Genomic DNA, 19,377 nt, shown 5'->3' on the forward strand with positions numbered 1-19,377 from the left:
GCAGGGAAATGTTTAACAATGGACTCTCTAGCAGAAAAAGCCCTGATTTGCAGGCTCTGCTGATTTCCATGATGTAAATACTCCCATCCCGGGTGGATTCTGAGCTACCGAGGTGACAAATAATTAACACGAAGTTGGGCAGAGGTGTGCACGGCTCTCAGGACCTGGTGTGGCGGGCTCCAGCCCTCCGCTGAGGACGACCGTATTTACGGGTTATGTGCTTACGCGCCAGCTACGCGCTAATTGCTTCACAATCATCATCTTTCAATCCTTGGGAAAGGCCAATGGGCAAGTACTATTTTATCCCCTTTTTACAGATGAGAGAAAACTAGGTGTTAGTTTAGAGAGGTTAATCAGTAATGAGTCAAAGGCTGACTGCTTACTAAGTGTTAAGAGCTAGAGCCTGAGTGCTGGCCATTTGGTTCACGGGTACACGCTTTCCGCCCCTCTCTGATGCTGCCTCTCTCTAGAAGTTGTTCAAGAAGCTACTATGATCACTGCTACCTTGTCTTACAGATGATGTGTTGTTAAGGAGTTAAGTGCAGGCTCTGGGTAGCTGGCAGTGAAAGGGGTCTGACCCACATCAGCCATGGAAGTGTTCTTCTCTTCCTCTCCCAGGAAAGTTCACCTTGTCCTCCAACACCCATGTCAGATGGTCCCCTATGAGGGAGTCTTTCCCAACTCCCACAGGGCTGTTACTTCCCCCCAAATTTTTGTGTTATGAAAATTTGACTTTTTTCCATTATAAGATAGATACGTGCTCATTAGAGAATACAGAGAATATCAAAATACAAGGAGAAAAATCTCTTTGTGGCTCTACCTCCTACTCACAGCATTTGCTCCTCTTTTGTTCTACTGCACTCATCTCCCTCTCCAATGTCTGTCTATTGAGGGGCATCAGCCCCACCACATCGTGAACTCCTCCTGAGGTGGTATCAACATGGTACCCACAGGCATGAACCCTTCCACTGCATCGGCACCCCACCTCCCTCCCTAGCACAATACCCAATACACGGCTGGCCCTCAATTAATCTTGACGCTTTATTATGTCCTCCAATTCATCAGAGGAAACCCTAGGCTTCTCAAAGCTGCCCTAATCTTAACTGAGACTGGGTGTCTCCTTTGTCCTACATTCTGACTGTCCTGAGTGGGGCAGGGAAGCGCCACCCCAGCGGGCACTGGGCCTTACCTGCATCCCTCTCATCTTCTGGAAGCGTGCAATGGTGTCGCTGATGGTGTACACACGCACGTGGCCCATATGCAGCTTGCCGGAGGGATAAGGGAACATGGAAAGCACGTAAAACTTGGGCTTTGATTTCTAGGAAAGGGTGACGGAAAAATGCAGTGAGTATTTATTCATCATTCACAGGGAACTAGGTACACATATAATATTTTGGCATTTTATTCAAGGTAATAATTTAACATTTTCAAAAGCTTTCTTTTAAAAAAAAGAAAAAAAACATTCCCATAAGGTAAATGGACAAAAATGCCAAATGCCAAAATTCAAAGCACTGGGTTATCCTAAAGAATGTCCAAAATAATGCCAAACAACCTCACAGTGCTAATTACCCCTACTTATTTTTAAATCTGCCTTTTTCTCTTTTAGAACAGCTATCTAGGACTTAAAGAACTGTATGTTTTTCCAAACGAAGCTCTGACATATGTGTCCATAAAATTCATGGAGACAACGGTGAATCACAGAGATGTGACAAGTCTAAAATGGAGCCCCTCCCTAAATTCCGGGAGCTGCACGCAGACTTGGACTGAGAGGGTCCCCAGGCGCGGATTCAGGTTCCAGGTTTCTCTGCTGTACTGCGAGCTTATCTTTCAACAGAAAAAGCTGAAATGGGAGGGTAATGAGAAAATCTTAGCCAGGTTGCTGTTTCCCAGGGGGTGATCTACAGGCAGCCTCAGGCCAGGGTTACATAAAGCTCCAGCATCCAAAGACACACAGTTTCATCATGAGAAACAGGAAAAAAGGTTCATGGATTGGAACACAACAGACACAGGGCAGGACATCCTCACGGGAACGTCAGCCTCTGGGACCTTGGTTCTTATAATGGTGAATGTTGACACAAATTTGCACACACGAGGGGAGAAGGCTGGAAAGGAGGTAGTCATTTAATTGATTCCTTATTGGGGACCTTAAGGAATTGTCATTCAAGGGCAAGGATCATGTTTTAACCACATAACCCCACCCCAATCCCCACCTCCCTGACTGACCCCCTAGTTTAACAAACTATTGGGTAAATGTCTGCCAGCCTTTGTGCTCTGAAGCCTGAGAACGGGCCTTAAATCCTTGCCTGGGGGAGAAGGGATGCCTCTGAAGAAAGGAAGAGAACAGGTAACTGCTTCTGTTTAGTCGCTAAGTGTCTGGATCCTCTGATGTTATCACTACTTTTTTTCTCCTGTTTTTCTCTGTTCTTACTCGCTTCCGAGAGCTCTACAAGAGTTCTTCAAGGCTTTGCTTCTCCAAAATTAATGAAAACAAATGCAAAACAGAATATTCATGACCATTCTTATGTGTGCGAGTGGTATTGGGCAGGGGGAGTACTTTGTGCTAAGTATTTATTTGCATGACTGATAATTGACAGCCAACTGTAATCAGGGGAGCAGAAGAAACCAGAAATCGAATTCTTTCCAAATCTCACTTGACCCCTTGCTTTCAACTTCCCTCAGCAAGGAAGGTGGACAAATCTTTAGCTGGGCCACTGTCGTGTGGCAAGACAGACCAGAATGACACTTTTCTCTATGCTCTGCTTCCTCTAGAAATGATCAACTGTGTGGCAAGTCAAGTTGCCTGAAGGAAGGGAAGGGAAAAGTGCATGAATAACGAGTTTGCATAATAAACCTGGAAACCTGTAATACTAAAGTGACAGCTCCTATTGATTTCTAGAAATGGATGGAAAGCCCCACATTGATCATGCACTTTAATTGGAAACTGTGCAACCATAACTCAGGAAAATCTCAGAAGCAAGAGAGACAACTTGAGATTCAGGAGTCACTGGGGACTCAGGACTTTCTTCTTTAAGAAGGCAAGTGACAGACGATCCTCTCAATTTGTAAACAACTCCTTCAAAGGAAGTGCAAGACGTCATTCTGATACCTGGTACAGAACGAGAAATAGGCAGACTATCCACTCAATTCTACCTTACTCGTTGACATAGATTAGGCCTACTGCTTCTTTTGGGGGAATTTTTAGGGACATAAGAAAACAGTTGTTACAGAGTTCTTTGGGACCTGAAAAAACAATAAAATATTTGATATACACTATTTCTAGTTTTTCATTTTAAAGTTTTCACATTAAATGTATTTTTATTATAATCACCTTGTTTTTATTATCATATATATTTAAAAAATTATGTTTACTTAACAATCTTACCCCAAACATTTTCTACATCTAGCGTCTTCATTAATACCTTTTTTTGTATGTCTCTCCAACAAAGATGAAACTTACGGCAAAATTGAGGAATTCATTACATACGAGCTAGTTCAGTTCAGTTCAGTCGCTCAGTCGTGTCCGCTCTTTGCGACCCCATGGACTGCAGCACACCAGGCTTCCATGTCCATCACCAACTCCTGGAGCTTACTCAAACTCATGTCCATTGAACTGGTGATGCCATTCAGCCATCTCATCCTCTGTCATCCCCTTCTCCTCCCACCTTCAATCTTCCCCGGCATCAGGGTCTTTTCCAATAAGTCAGTTCTTCACACCAGGTGGCCAAAGTATTGGAGCCTCACCTTCAGCATCAGTCCTTCCAAAATTCAGGACTGATTTCCTTTAGGATGGACTGGTTGGATCTCCTTGCAGTCCAAGGGACTCTCAAGAGTCTTCTCCAACACCACAGTTCAAAAGCATCAACTCTTCGGCACTCAGCTTTCTTTATAGTCCAACTCTCACATCCATACATGACTACTGGAAAAACCACAGGTCTGACTAGACAGACCTTTGTCAGCAAAGTGATGTCTCTGCTTTTTAATATGCTGCCTAGGTTGGTCAAAGCTTTTCTTCCAAGGAGCAAGTGTCTTTTAATTTCATGGGTGCAGTCACCATCTGCAGTGATTTCAGAGTACTGAGTCCACAGAAGATACAGAAAAGTACTGCTAGCAAAAGTTTTTACTATTCATGAATATTTTTCTTTATTGCAGAAAAGGTGTTCAGCACACTGCCTATCCCTGCCTTCTGTTTCTCTGTGTGAACTAAGCCATTTTCCTCTGTGACAATGAGATGAATTCTGTTCTCTGAGAGTAGAAGGAAGGAATTTTGGGAGTTTATAATTGAGCAGGAATCTGATTGAAAGGGACATTTTCATAATTATATAAAAGTGTAAGAATTTAAGCCTTTAATAGAAATTAAGACTGGAAGTGATGGAAAATAGATGGTTTTTATATAAGTGGGTCCTATTATTTTTGTCAGCTCTGACATCAGAAGAAAGATAACTTCTGCCTCTTTATGGATCATGCTCTGAAACTCTCGCTGAGACTAGCGAATGGAGGGAAGTGGACCGCGCAGTGGAAGCTTGCAGCATGGGATCTGGTCCAAGCTCTGCCACTAGCTGTGAGACCTCAGGCAAATTCCTTTGTTTTTCTGGGCTCAGTTCACAGTCTGTAAATCAAAGGTGAGACAAAAGAAGGTTCCTGGTGAAAGCATGAGCTTAGGACTCAAATGTGTCTGGATCTGGGCTGTGCCACAACTGAGATTGAGGACAGAGGGTGAGATGTTTGGATGGCATCACTAACTTAATGGACATGAGCTCGAGTACATTCCAAGAGATAGTGAAGGACAGGGGAGCCTGGTGTGCTGCAGTTCATGCGGTCACAAACAGTGAGACATGACTTAGCGACTGAACAACAAGTGAGTTATGCATTTCAACAACTTACCAAACTTCCCTCCCAGTTTTCTTACTCCAAAATGAGGATACTACTATACACTTTCAGGGCTGTTTCAGAATTTAAATGAGATAATGAAAGGAAAGATGGTGCCTAACACACTAAAATGCTCATTAAATGAAAGTTTTTTTTATAACGATGATTATGAAGATCATGGTAAAATATTCAACTTCTAGAAACTCATTTCCAGTGGATTTCAAATGTAGCTACTACCAGAGTGAGATTGATTATAGACATGCTTTAAAATCTACCAGCATCTAGTCATATTCTCATTCCTGTCAAAGATACACCACACATTTTTATCTTCTTGTATCTTTCGTTCATGGGACTTCCCAGGTGGTGCTAGTGGTAAGTGTGGGTTTGATTCCTGGGTTGGGAAGATGCCCTGGAGGAGGGCATGGCAATCCACTCCAGTATTCTTGCCTGGAGAATTCCATGGACAGGAGAGCCTGGCAGGATACAGTCCATAGGGCTGCCAAGAGGCGGACAAGACTGAAGTGACTTAGCATCATCTTTCATTTACATAACACTTCAGTTTGTAAAATGAGTTTAATCTTATTTTATCCTTTGATTTTCAAAACAATTCTGTGGGATAAACAATGCAAAGAATCTGAGGATCAGAGAGGTTAAACGTTGCTGAGAGCACAGTGAATTTGGGAGAGGAGCCAGAATTACTGCCCGGGCTCCAGACTCCTTATCTAGCCTTCTCTCCACTTTACCCTTTTCCAATTCAACCCTGACAGAATCCCACTGGGGATCACCCACAATGTTCCTAAAGCTATTTACCCAATTAGTCAAGCATAGTTTATTTTGACCCATTTAATTTTTTAGAAAACCATACACTTAAGAATGCAATGTCACAAGAATAAAAAGCTACAACTTCAAAACGTTTGGAGGCCACTGAATCTAAACCAAAAGAAAAAGAAGCTAATTTTATGCTCCTCATTCAGAATTAAACTTCTCCCTAAGGTCTGCTTCCAAAATATATTTAGCTACATTAGTCTGGTCATGTTGCCATGAAGAATTTTCATTTCCTAATGAGGTAAAAGTTAAGCTTTCATTGTATAATTATGCATTTCATTTAAACCTTCCTTTTTATGATTTCACATATCACTTACATCTCTTTCAATACCAGATTTTCTTCGTAACTAATGCAAAAAACCATCCTTCAGTTTAAGACAAATAGCTACCCACTCCCCATTTTTCATAAAGCTCAATCTCATAGAAAGAATGAGTCTGATAAGAGAGGAGAATCAGGAAAGGTGATTCTAGCACACTGTGGTCTTGGGCAAATATACATTCACTCAACTGCTTGCCTTTGTCCTAATCTCTTTAATTGAACATAGTGGTCCATAGGATTTTCCAGCCAAGAGTACTGGAATGGGTTGCCATTTTCTTCTCCACGGGATCTTCCCGACCCAGGGATCGAACCCAGATCTCCCGCATTGTAGGCAGACGCTTTACCGTCTGAGCTACCAGGGAAGCCCCAGTTGAACATAGAGAGAGTTTATATTATTTGACTGGTTACTATTATGAAAGGATGGTCAGAATTTTAAGAGTAAAACTACTTAATAGTGGTGTACTCTAATCAAATTCAACATTTCATGTAACAAACCACACCTTCCATATTGTAACCAATATTGAGAGGTAAGGGTTAACGCATTTAAGATTGATTCCCACCAGGCCGGCCTCCCAGAGAAGGAGCTGGCTTCTAGCAGAGTATGCCATGGAAACTGGTTACAGCCAAGTGCTTAAGACAATTAATTCAGGTAGAGCACTGAGCTGGTGCAGACAGACTAGAAGCCAAGGGTGCACTAACTTATATATATCTGTGACCATGAGGTTGGACCCCAGCACCAGATTACACCAGGGAAGGGCTGGGACCTCCCAAACCAAGATGGCAGAGCAGGATTGGAGGCCAACATCATTCTAGGGGCAAGGGAGACACTTCTCAGAACATGCCACTTAAAAGTTCGCAGCTGAGAGGCCCACATGCCCCCTCTGGAATCTCCTATTTGACCCTGCCAGATCCCTGCATGTCACCCCACCGGGCAGCGGACCACAGAGAAGCTGACATCTGCTACAGCTCCTGTCTGGGTGAGTTCCCCCAGTAACTGTGGCTCCAGAATGCCCAGCGTGGCAGCATCCGTAGGCCCCTTACATGAACGTGCACCTCTCTGAGATTCCTCCAAGCACCATCCTGGTCTCATCCCAGTGACCCGTCACCAGCATCCTGGGAAGCAGGTGGGCACTACTATTATCACTGCTTATTTTCGATTAAAAAAAAAATTTGATGCCTAGAGAGACTTGGTTCTTTGGCTGAAGGTCACATACTCAATAACTTATTTGAATCCAGGCAATCTGACCCCAGTCCACGCCCTTCGCCCCTCTTCTCAACCCTTCAGTGTCTCTTAGAATACTCACATCTGCTTCTGAAACCGTGAGGGCCTGGTCTTTTATTCGCTGATGCCACCATTTCTCCACATCCTTTCGTGTCTGCAGCGTGTACTCCTTGGTCCACTCTCCCGTGGCACTGTAAATACCTCTGGACCATCCTGGAATCACTCTCCTTCCCCACTTAATGACATCTGGCCCATCGTTTAGCTGCCTTTTTAGAAGACAGGCATATAAACCCAGTCTCTGCCAAGAAGGAGCCATTCTTCAAAAGGTGGAAAGGGCCTGAAAGAGAGAGTGGAGAATACACGTGTGAGCCGCCAGAACCTCCCGGAGCTCCTCCTTCCATTCAGCACAGCCAGCATTCACAGGCTTTCCTCTTATTTTGATGATTCTTTCCCTGAAAAGAATACTTTAGAAGTGCAGTCAAGATAAACACAAACTTTTTAATGGAAAATAGTAAAGATGTTCAGTGCTCCCAAACAGCAAAGATACAAAAGCCCCATAGGAACAAAAGGAGACCATCACCTGAGCCAGCACCAGCCGCAACCTCACAGCTTACATGGGAAGCAGCGGAGGCCCCTTCCTTGCCTTTAGGCCACTCTAGGGTCTGTCTAGCAGGCTGCACATCCCATCATTCCAGGCTTCCAAAGAGCTCTAAGCACATCTGGGCTTGGCCTTAGGCTCAAATATCAGAAGAGCTCTTGAACACAGGTCTCCCAGGAAGACTGGAGACTCTGAGCTATGATCAGCATCCTTCATACATACTACAAGTTAAATATACTCAGCAGGCTGAGCCAGGAAATAACCATTATTTAGAAGACTCTTACTTACTTCTTCATTCATTTACCAAGTATTTATTGAGGTCTACATACTATTCCAGGCACTGGGGATACAGCAGTGAACAAAAATAAAGTCACTTCTTACATGGCACTTATACACTAGCAGAGAAAAGCAGGTAAGAAGCGAACAAATGGTGAGGGGGCGGGGTGGTGTGAAGTGGGACACTGGGATTGACATGTATACTAGTATGTATAAAACAGATAGCTAATCACAATAGACTATATAGCACAGGAAACTCTACCCAATGCTGCTCTGTAGTAACTTAAATGAGAACGAAGTCCATGAGGCTGATTCACTGCTGTACAGCAGAAACTAACACAACATTGTAAAGCAAATATACCCACCCCACCCCACCCGCCAAAAAAAGAAAAGAAACAAATAAATATATAGCATGTGTAATAGTGATGAGTACTATGGGTTTTGGCAAACAATCCACAGGGCTCACCAAGACATCCAGCTGCGATTCAAAATTCAGCTTAAACGTTGCATCGGTTTCCTCCAACAGTAAATTCCAGAAATGACCTCATGGAAGAAGCTTCATGATTTATCACTAAGTTAAAGCCTGAGGTGACAGTTCATCAAATATTCATCAAATATTTAAGATGTATGGCTAAACAGCCTAAACGTTCCGCCTTCCTACATAACAGCATTTGCTACAGTGCAGAAACAAATGAAAACAGATCTCTCAAAACCAGAGAGAAAATGAAGGAAGAAACTGGCACTCTTAAGCTGGCATTAATTCTTGATCCTCTCAAAATTTTGTCCACGTCCACTGGGGTCTAGTCTATTTAGCAAAGGTTCCAGGTCATAAATGCTGCCAAGAGGGTTCATTATAGACTTATATAAGCGAGTTTCACACATATAAAATGGCATCATAAGTGTTGACATTTTACAAGTGGGTCTGCAAAAGTTCTTGACATACCAATTCTCACTGTATTCAACCCCTCTTGCTTCTTTGTGGGTGGAATCAGAAACAGACCAAACAAAACAAACAAACAAAACACCTCCCTTCCTATCCAACAGGGCTTCCCTGGTGGCTCAGAGGTTAAACATCTGCCTGCAATGTGGGAGATCTGGGTTCCATCCCTGGGTGGGGAAGATCCCCTGGACAAGGAAACTGCAACCCACTCCAGTATTCTTGCCTGGAGAATCCCATGGATGGAGGAGCCTTGTGGGCTATAGTCCACGGGGTCACAGAGAGTTGGACACCACTGAGCAACTTCACTTTCACTTTCCTATCTAATGGGCTTGGCTATTTTAAAGTGTGTAGATTCGACTATTGATACCAGAGTAAACTATATAATTAGCTGACTGTCAGCAATTTCATATGACCAACCTAATATATACAGACATTTTGTACAATTAAGGCAATTACATTTATTTTGAGGAGTTCGATTTCTACATAATTAGAACTATCATAGAGTCATGGACTTTATGGTTCTCTAGTTAAGTCAGTGTTTTTATGTCTTTGCAAGCTAAAGAATGTTAATTTAGCAGAGGGCATATAGATACCTGCAATCTCTCTCTTAGGCTGCATTCCTTAAGAACACATAAGGAGACACAGAAAGAATGGAAAAGGATGGAATTATAAAAATAGAAATCTGACCTGAACTACAGTCTTACAAGCTCGCTGTTTTGATGCTGGTTAACTCCACTCGTGTGTGCTCAGTTGTGTCTGACTCTCTGCGACTGCATGAACTGCAGCCTGCCAGGCTCCTCTGTCCACGGGATTCTCCAGGCAAGAACACTGGAGTGGGTTGCCATTTCCTTCTCCAGGGGATCTTCCCAATCCAAGGATCAAACCCAGGTTTCCTGTGTCTCCTGCAGTGGCAGCTGGATTCTTTACCATTGAACTACCTGGGAAGTCCAGAGTAAACGCCACAAAGATTAAAGAATTTTTTTAAATACCATAAAACAAGAAAAAAATAGAGTATGTACTAATTCTCTACAAGGTGCAGGACATTCCGTCCTAGCATAAAAGCAATGGAAGAATTCAAAAGGAAAAATATTAATAAAACTCTCTAAAAAATGTGAAAAACCTGCATATCAAAAACACCATGAACCTGGGAACTCCCCTGGAGGTCGCTGTTAAGACTTCACAATTCCAATGCAGGGGCACAGGTTTGATCTCTGGTTAGAATATCACACATGCCGAATAGTGCAGTCAAAAAAACAAACCAACAAAAAGCCATGAACAAAATTAGAAGCAAACAGTAAGCCGAAAGAAAACTGCTAAAACTACAAAAAAAGATTATCCTTCCCTATAAAGAATTCACATATAAAAAGAAACATCAAAAACCTAATTTTAAAAGTTGGCAAAGGAGAAAAGAGTATATACAAATGACTTACAAATATAAGAAAAAAGAATGACTTTATAACTAAACAAAGAAATGCACATTAAAATAACAAGGAAACACTTTGCTTATCACATTGGCAAAAATTTGTTATGAAAAGAAATGCGCACTTTTATACACTCCTGGTGGAATGTAAATTGATTCCACCTCCCTGGGGAGCAATGTGGTAATATATGTGTCAAGATCCTTTAAGAAAAGTCCACACCCTTAATGTTAGGGGAACCCCCAAACTCAGGCAGACTCAGCACCCAGTGCACTCAGGGTTAAGATTTACTGCAACCCTGGAGCTCAGTTCAGTTCCCTTCTTTTACTTCCCAGGCCCTGCTATGGGCCACTCCACCACCAAAGCCCTGATGGACACTGCCTCTTGCTGATAAAGAGCAGTGATTTTATTTGAGCACCATGCCCGTACCATGAATATGAAAGGTGTGACTCATGTTTTGTGTTATGATCAACTTGGCCCTCTTCTTCCTTAGCTCTATCACATCCAGCTCCTTGCCTAGATGTTTGGAACCTTGTCTCTTCTACCACATCCTTCCAAAGCATCAATTCCCATTATTCCATGCCTCTTTAAGAGTCAGCCCTGACCTCAACTTCACTTAGGATTAAAGTTTTTTGAGAATGGTGGGGGTACCAGCATGTGACCATAGGAGAGGCCTGAGAACTGGACCCAAAATGACAATCATAGGTATAGAGAAACCTAGGAGAAGAGTAGGAAAAGATAGGCAAAGTAACAGAGCATGTGGGGAAAGCACAGGACACAGCGTGCACCCAAAAGAAAGTGTGCAAAAATATACCCGGGAAATGAACAAGGAGCCAAGTTACGTGCAAACAAAACAACTAAATCTCTATGTGACCTTGGAGAAATTATTTCCTGTCCAGAACACCAGCTTCTCCTTAAAATGAAGGGGTAAATCCAGATGATCTCTGAGGACCATCGAGCCCTAACATGCTGTGACAATCATCTGTGGGTCACGAGATGAGGTGGGCAAAGATTCAGGGACCCACTGGGGTAGTAGAAGAGTGGAGAGAGGGGCCTGAGTACAAAACTATGCGCACATAGACGTTTTTCTGGGAAAGGGCCCAGAACTATCAACGGAGTCGGTGGCTCAAAGAGTCTTAAGATCTGGATCTCAGAGACTTCCAATTAGGAAACTGCACAGCTCCGAGATCACCGAACCCAGACCGCACTTTCCCTTCTGGCTCCCGGCAAGTCGAAATCTATCTATCTGGGGAGAGAGGAGATCAGGTCGCGTCTCGATTCCCGCTGAGCCCGGGTCAGGGGTTTACCTGCTCACAGGCTCTGGCCTGCGGCTCCTTACTCCTCGGTTCCCACCTTAGACGAACATGGCCCGGACAGTCACCATGGGCGCCGCCATGTTGGCAGAACAACAACTTTATCGATAGTGGCCGCCACAGACACAGACAGGCGGTAGCTGAGCCGAAGGAGGCGGAGCGCTGCCTGGTCCCGACTCCCGGCATTCCTTGAGGCCGGGGTCGCAGCACTACAGTCCCGGGTTCCGCTCTTTGGTCACTGGCACCGCCTCCTGGCTCCAAGCCCCGCCTTTGGACCCAGTACTCCACCCAGAGCCTGGCGACTGCAAAACTCTAAACGTACAAGAATCAGATTCTTAATTGCAGCAGACGTGTGAAAGCCATCAGTTTAGTGCTCCTAGGCGGCACGTGGTGTAAAGACCACTGGAGGAAACCTGAGGCCTCGGTTTGAAGTCCATCCTCCTCCTTTCTCAACGTCTTGATCCTTAATGGACCACGTGGTGGTTAAGACATCTTCCACCACATCCGTGGTCTAGCTCTGGGAGGGGAATTACCTGGCTAAAGCTGGAAATAAAGTGTTTCCCTCACTTGACACTTGGGCTGGGTGTCAGGAAACCAAGACACCTGACCACCCACTTTCCTAAAAGAGTTTATGTATGGTCAGTAGAAGACACCGTATGCAAATATGCACACCTCACAGCACCAGATAGTCCCCAGGCCAGCAAACCACCCACTCGCTAATCTCTTGCCAAATTTCAAGTCTTTAACAAAGTTTCCTGACAGTTCAAAATCCAAATACTTTGTCATTAAGTGTACACTTCAAACCAGCATCAACTTCACTTGCTAGGAATGTGGTGGAATTGCAGACCCTATCCCAGACCTGCTGAATTGGACTCTGCATTTTAACAAATCTCTAGGGAATTCTTAGGCACACTTAAGTTTGAGACTCACTGTCTTAGAATGTGAGAGTTAGAAACAATCTTGAGAAGACTCTAGTCCAGCAGGCTCATTTTACCAAGCTGCAAGATCAAGCCAGTCCATCCTAAAGGAAATCAACCCTGAATATTCATTGGAAGGAAAGATGCTAAAACTGAAGCTCCAATACTTTGGCCACCTGATACGAAGAGCCGCCTCACTGGATAAGACCCTGATGCTGGGAAAGACAGAAGGCAGGAGAAGAAGGGGACAATGGAGGACTGAAGAACAAAACTGAGGCCCAGTGGAGCTGTTTAGCTCAAGATCACAGCAAGCAAGTCAGTATAGTCACACCAAGGTATCCCAGGACCCTTCGAGAATATAAAAATCCAAGGATGTTCAAGTCTCTCATTAAAATGGTATGATATTTGCATATAACCTATGCACATCCTCTTGTACACTTTAAAATCATCCCTAGATTATCTGTTAATACCTTATACAGTGAAAATACTATGTAAATATCAAACTGTGGAAAATTCTTCAAGAGATGGGAATACCAGACCACCTGACCTGCCTCCTGAGAAACTTATATGCAGGTCAAGAAGTAACAGTTAGAACCAGACATGGAACAACAGACTGGTTCAGAATTGGGAAAGGAGTAAGTCAAGGCTGTATATTGTCATTCTGCTTATTTAATTTATATGCAGAGTACATCAATGCGAAATGCCAGCCAGGATGAAGCACAAGCTGGAATCAAGATTGCCAGGAGAAATATCAATAACTTCAGATATGCAGATGAAACCACCCTTATGGAAGAAAGTGAAGAGGAACTAAAGAGCCTCTTGATGAAAGTGAAAGAGAAGAGTGAAAAAGCTGGCTTAAAACTCAACATTCAAGAAACTAAGATCATGGCATCTGGTCCCATCACTTCATGGCAAATAGACGGGGAAACAATGGAAACAGTGACAGACTTTCTTTTCTTGGGCTCCAAAATAACTGTAGATAGTGATTGAAGCTATGAAATTAAAAGACACTTTCTCCTTGGAAGAAAATCTATGACCAACCTAGACAGCATATTAAAAAGCAGAGACATTACTTTGCCAACAAAGGTCTGTCTAATCAAAGCTATGGTTTTTCCAGTAGTCATGTATGGATGTGAGAGTTGGATCACAAAGAAAGCTGAACACCAAAGGATCAATCCTTTTGAACTTTGGTGTTGGAGAAGACTCTTGAGAGTCCCTTACACTGCAAGGGGATCAAACCAGTCAATCCTAAGGGAAATCAGTCCTGAATATTCATTGGAAGGACTGATGCTAAAGGTGAGGCTCCAATACTTTGGCCACCTGATGAGAAGAACTGACTCATTAGAAAAGACCCTGATGCTGGGAAAGATTGAAGACAGGAGGAGAAGGGGACAACAGAGGATGAAATGGTTGGATGGCATTGCCGACTCAATGGACGTGAGTTTGAGCAAGCTCCAGGAGATGTTGAAGGACAGGGAAGCCTGGTGTGCTGCAGTCCATGGAGCCGCAAAAAGTTGGACACAACTGAACAACTGAACAATAACAGTGTAAATGCTATGTATAGGTTCTGGAACGTTCTGGAATCAGGAGGCGGGGATATTTCTCATCTGTGGTTGGTTGAATCCACTGATATAGAATCATGGATACAGATGGTTCAGTGTAAAAGTTCTGGTATTCAAAAGTGGGTCTCTAAAACCTGCTAAAACAGTGCCCTTCCCAAAGTGCAGAATGAAGGATCATTAGCTAAGACAACTTCCAGGCCAACCTCTCATTTCGAAGATAAGGATGCACTGAGGTCCAGAGATTGGATACAGCTTAAGATCACACAGCTAGTTGATGGCAGAACATCAGAAGCACTGACTCTCACATTAACATACCACACAAAGTTACATGCCCTTCGAGGGTGTCATGCTGTATGCACATATAACTAGCATGCCCTTTCTCTAATTTACCCAAAACACTAAATTCCAAGTGGCCTCACCTTTATTTTGATTCAAAATATCTCTTTCCTCTTATGAATTAAAGTTAATGCTGACATTTCTGGGAGATTATTTCAAATAGAATTTTTCTAAAAGTTCACTTGCTTTACTGGAAAATTGCTATTTTTACATCAAACAAGACAGTAGCATGAAAGTAAATTTCTTCCACTCTTAAAGAGCTCACTACAAAGATCCATTATTAAATGAGAGACACAAGTTGCTGGGCTGTGTCAAAAGTTATCCCACTTTCAATTTTGCAGAAAGGAAAGGGAATAAAGGAAATGCATGTGTTAGTATATGCATGGAAAGAAATCTAGAAGAATATGTCTCATTTATTTCCTGTGATCATCTCGAGGAACAGTGTTTCCACGGCTCTTTCTCTACAAGAGTTTTCTATGTTCCTTTTGCTTTTTCTATTAGCTTGTGTGGTAGGCTGAATAGTGGTCCCCAAAGATATTTGTTCCTAATCCTTAAAACCTGTGAATATTGTTGTAGATGGCAAAAGAGACTTTGCAGTGTGATTAAGTTAAATATCTTGGAGATGAGATTAAATGTTACTTTTCTTCCAACTTACTAACGCGCATATCTTTTAACAGCCGGCATTCGATCTTCAACTGGAACCATCTCCCACCCCCGTGTTTTCCCCTCCAGTTTCCCTGCATGCTTCTCTGGGAGTCTCCCCTGCCTTGATTTTTGCTCTAACAGCCAGGCCCTGCATCAGGACACGGGTGGACAAGGATAAAGAAAACAGGCTTCCCTGACCTCAGGGAGACTCACAGGCAAACTGTTTCTCTAGTTCTCTCTGCCTGGTGCCCCTGCCTTCCCTGCCATCCATGCGCCTTCCGTGTTATGGTGCCTGGTCCTCCAACTTTCTCTTCTTCTTCCTCCTCCTCTTCTCCCTTCTCTCTTCCCAGCCACCCTCTTGGATGGTCTCCTGCTGGTCCCTTCCACGCCACCTCCTCACCCTTTTCCCTTCTCACCTTGCCCCGCCTACCCTGTTGCAACCTACCAAGGTTTAGACATTCTGGATTCATTCAAGCACTGTTCAAAAAAGTTTAATGACCAAAGTCCTGAGTTCTTTGTGGACTCCTTTAACATCTTTGAGTTTATTTGAATCACTGCCCAGCTTTACTCCTCTACCCTCTGTTCATTTTCCCTGCCTCTTGCACCTTGCTCTGCACTCTCTTTGTTTAATACAAAAGCCTCTGTGTCCGAAATTTCTAGGAATACGGGGGTCTCCATTTCTTCAATCGTTTCTTCCCCTGGTGTAAAAACAAGTCTTTTCCCCTGTTTACCTCACTAGGTAAAGTAAACTCACTAGAAACGACTTCGAGGTGCAAGAGTAATAAATAATTCCAACTTGACATTTATTCCCATGCTTTTGTGACCTTTTAAAAAATGAATCCTGGGGCAGCCATGTAAATTCTTATCCGAGCTGTCATGTTTCAGACACTGATTCAGATCTTCCAGGCACAACTTTCAGGCCTCCATTATGGAGATGCAGGCAAGATTCTTGCTACTTTGTAGATGGTTTTTCAATACAAATGCCCCAGCTGTGATAGTCAAATTACTGAAGGTATAGATAGGCTTATTATCTGTGATTTTTTCCTCTTATCTATTCCTCCCCCTTTTCTGGTCACTGCTTCTGGACTTCCCTTTAAAAAACAAAACAAAACAAAACCCTCTAAATTTGAGCCGTTTTGTCTTAAGAACTTGACCTCACCCCACATACCATACGTCTGAGGTCTGGCTTAATCCAATCCAGTCATTCCATCCCCTGACCACAGAGATGGTTGAGGCAAGTATATTATCTCAACCAGACTAACCAGAGGAAAGCCCAGGACTTCTGCAGGGAACACTAGAACCCAGATTCTTTTCCCTGCTGTGTGGAAATAAAAATCTCAGGAGTTGCAGCAGCCATCCCAGAACCAGCTAGATGAGTCTGCTAAGAATGAAGGCAGGAAGCTGAGAGACAAATTGGGTCCTGGTGCTACTGAGGGATCTGCCATCAAGCCCTACCTGAAGCCAACTGCCTCAGAATCCCCTTTCCAAGTAGGCCTCAGCTTATGGACTTCTGTGTCTATCTCTGAATGACCCAATCATGCCAAGAATTCTGCAAAGTCAGTCTGGCCAGACTCCCTCTGCCCTTCATCATCCTCCATCAACTCCCAAGTGATGTCTGATCATCCTGGCCTGCCTTCAGCAAGAATCCTGTTAGGCTGGCTTAGCCAGACTCTCCCCTTACTCTTGATGTTTCCTATTAGTAATTTTCCATCCACTGACCCTCACTCTGCTCCTTGGCTATAAACTTCCACTTTTTCTTATCATATTCAGAGCTAAGCCTGATCTTTCTCCCCTCCTGCAAAACCCCACTGCAGCAGTCCCTATACCTACAGCAAAAGTCATTCTGAATAAAGTCTGCCTCACTATTTTAACTAGTATCATGAATAATTTTTTTCTTTAGTAGTTCTTGCTGACATGAAAGTTAAGCCTAGGAACTTCCCTGGTGGTCCAGTGGTTTAACAATCTGCCTGCCAGTGCAGGGGACACAGGTTCGATACCTGTCCAGGAAGATGGAACATGCTGTAGAGCAACCAAGCCTGTGTGCCACAGCTACTGAGCCTGCATGCCCAGAGCCCATGCTCCGCAACAAGAGAAGCCAGCGAAATGAGAAGCCCATGCAACAGAGCTAGAGAAGAGCTGCTGCGCACTGCAACTAGCAGTGATCAGCAACCTCAGACATGCGGATGATACCATTCTAAAGGCAGAAAGCGAAGAGGAACTAAAGAGACTCTTGATAAGGGTGAAGGAGGAGGATGAATGAGCCATCTTAAGACTATATAATAAAAAAACTAAGATTATGATATCTGCCCCCATTCAGTTCAGTTCAGTTCACTCGCTCAGTTGTGTCTGACTCTTTGTGACCCCATGAATTGCAGCATGCCAGGCCTCCCTGTCCATCACCAACTCCAGGAGTTCACTCAGACTCATGTCCATCGAGTCAGTGATGCCATCCAGCCATCTCATCCTCTGTCGTCCCCTTCTCCTCCTACACCCAATCCCTCCCAGCATCAGAGTCTTTTCCAATGAGTCAACTCTTCACATGAGGTGGCCAAAGTACTGGAGTTTCAGCTTTAGCATCATTCCTTCCAAAGAAATCCCAGGGCTGATCTCCTTCAGAATGGACTGGTTGGATCTCCTTGCAGTCCAAGGGACTCTTAAGAGTCTTCTCCAACACCACAGTTCAAAAGCATCAATTCTTCGGTGCTCAGCCTTCTTCACAGTCCAACTCTCACATCCATACATGACCACAGGAAAAACCATAGCCTTGACTAGATGAACCTTTGTTGGCAAAGTAATGTCTCTGCTTTTGAATATGCTATCGAGGTTGGTCATAACTTTTCTTCCAAGGAGTAAGCGTCTTTTAATTTCATGGCTGTAGTCACCATCTGCAGTGATTTTGGAGCCCCCAAAAAATAAAGTCTGACACTGTTTCCATTGTTTCCCCATCTATTTCCCATGAAGTGATGGGACTGGATGCCATGATCTTCGTTTTCTGAATGTTGAACTTTAAGCCAACTTTTTCACTCTCCACTTTCACTTTCATCAAGAGGCTTTTTAGTTCCTCTTCACTTTCTGCCATAATGGCAAATAGAAGGGGAAAAGATGGAAGCAGTGACAGATATCTTCTTCTTGGGCTCCAAAATCACTGCAGATGGTGACCACAGCCATGAAATCAGAGGATGATTGCTTCTTGGCAGGAAAGCAGTGACAAACCTAGACAGTGTGTTGAAAAGCAGAGACATTCCTCTGAGAACCAAGGCCCATATAGTCAAGGCTATGGTCTTCCCAGTGGCCACCCACAGCTGTGAGGAGCTGGACCATAAAGAAGGCAGAATGCCAAAAAATTGATGCCATTGAACTATGGTGCTGGAGAAGACTCCTGAAAGTCCCTTGGACAACAAGGAGATCAAACCAGTCAATCTTAAGGGAGATCAACCCTGAACATTCACTGGTAGGAATGATGCTAAAGCTGAAGCTCCAGTATTTTGGTCATCTGATGTGAACAGACAACTCAATGGAAAAGTCGCCGATGCTGGGAAAGATTGAGGGGGAGAAGGAGAAGAGGGCGTCAGAGAATGAGATGGCTGGATGGCATCACCAGTGCAATGAACATGAACTTGGGCAAACTCTGGGAGATGGTGAGGGACAGGAAGGCCTGGTGTGCTGCAGTCCATGGGGTCGCACAGTCAGACACAACTGGGTGCCTGAACAACACTGCAACTAGAGGAAACCTGCTTGTAGCAGCGAAGACTCAGTGCAGCCATAAATGATAAAATTAAGTAAAAAAAAAAGTTAAGCCTAGCACTGATGGGTCAAAAAAACTCACAATGATCTTTTCAAAGCCAGCATCCTAGACGTCTGTAGATGGGAGAAGATTCGTTTCAGAAGAGCCGTCTTGGTCTTGAGTGACCTAGAGTACAATCAGTACATATTCCCCTATGCTATGCTATGCCAAGTCGCTTCAGTCGTGTCCAACTCTGTGCAACCCTATAGATGGCAGCCCACCAGGCTCCCCCCTCCCTGCGATTCTCCAGGCAAGAACACTGGAGTGGGTTGCCATTTCCTTCTCCAATGCATGAAAGTGAAAAGTGAAAGTGAAGTAGCTCAGTCGCGTCCGACTCTTAATGACCCCATGGACTG

The 19,377-nt window shown here is 43.8% G+C and overlaps 1 protein-coding gene across 5 annotated transcripts in view; it reads right to left on the reverse strand.

The window, feature by feature from the left end:
* Positions 1 to 11,889, reverse strand: part of LARS2 (leucyl-tRNA synthetase 2, mitochondrial) — a 146,478-nt gene extending 134,589 nt beyond the window's left edge. For 4 of the 5 annotated variants that reach the window (XR_015151777.1, XM_086368423.1, XM_086368422.1 and 1 more), the window contains exons 1-3: positions 11,772 to 11,889; positions 7,315 to 7,569; positions 1,190 to 1,318 (exon numbers count right to left, since the gene is read on the reverse strand). Coding sequence is in view for 3 of the 5 variants with exons in the window: in XM_086368422.1 (XP_086224548.1) it covers positions 1,190 to 1,318; positions 7,315 to 7,548 (363 nt within the window). In the remaining 2 variants the exon portion in view is untranslated. Of the gene's footprint in view, positions 1 to 1,189; positions 1,319 to 7,314; positions 7,570 to 9,733; positions 9,988 to 11,771 lie in introns of those variants that run through there. The other variant, XM_086368421.1, reaches the window with a different exon arrangement.
* Positions 11,890 to 19,377: the final 7,488 nt, after the last annotated feature.

This window comes from Bos grunniens, chromosome 22, assembly GCF_055505025.1.
Source record: "Bos grunniens cultivar Pamir isolate PY7600 chromosome 22, Bosgru_T2T1.0, whole genome shotgun sequence".
Lineage (NCBI taxonomy): Eukaryota > Metazoa > Chordata > Mammalia > Artiodactyla > Bovidae > Bos > Bos grunniens.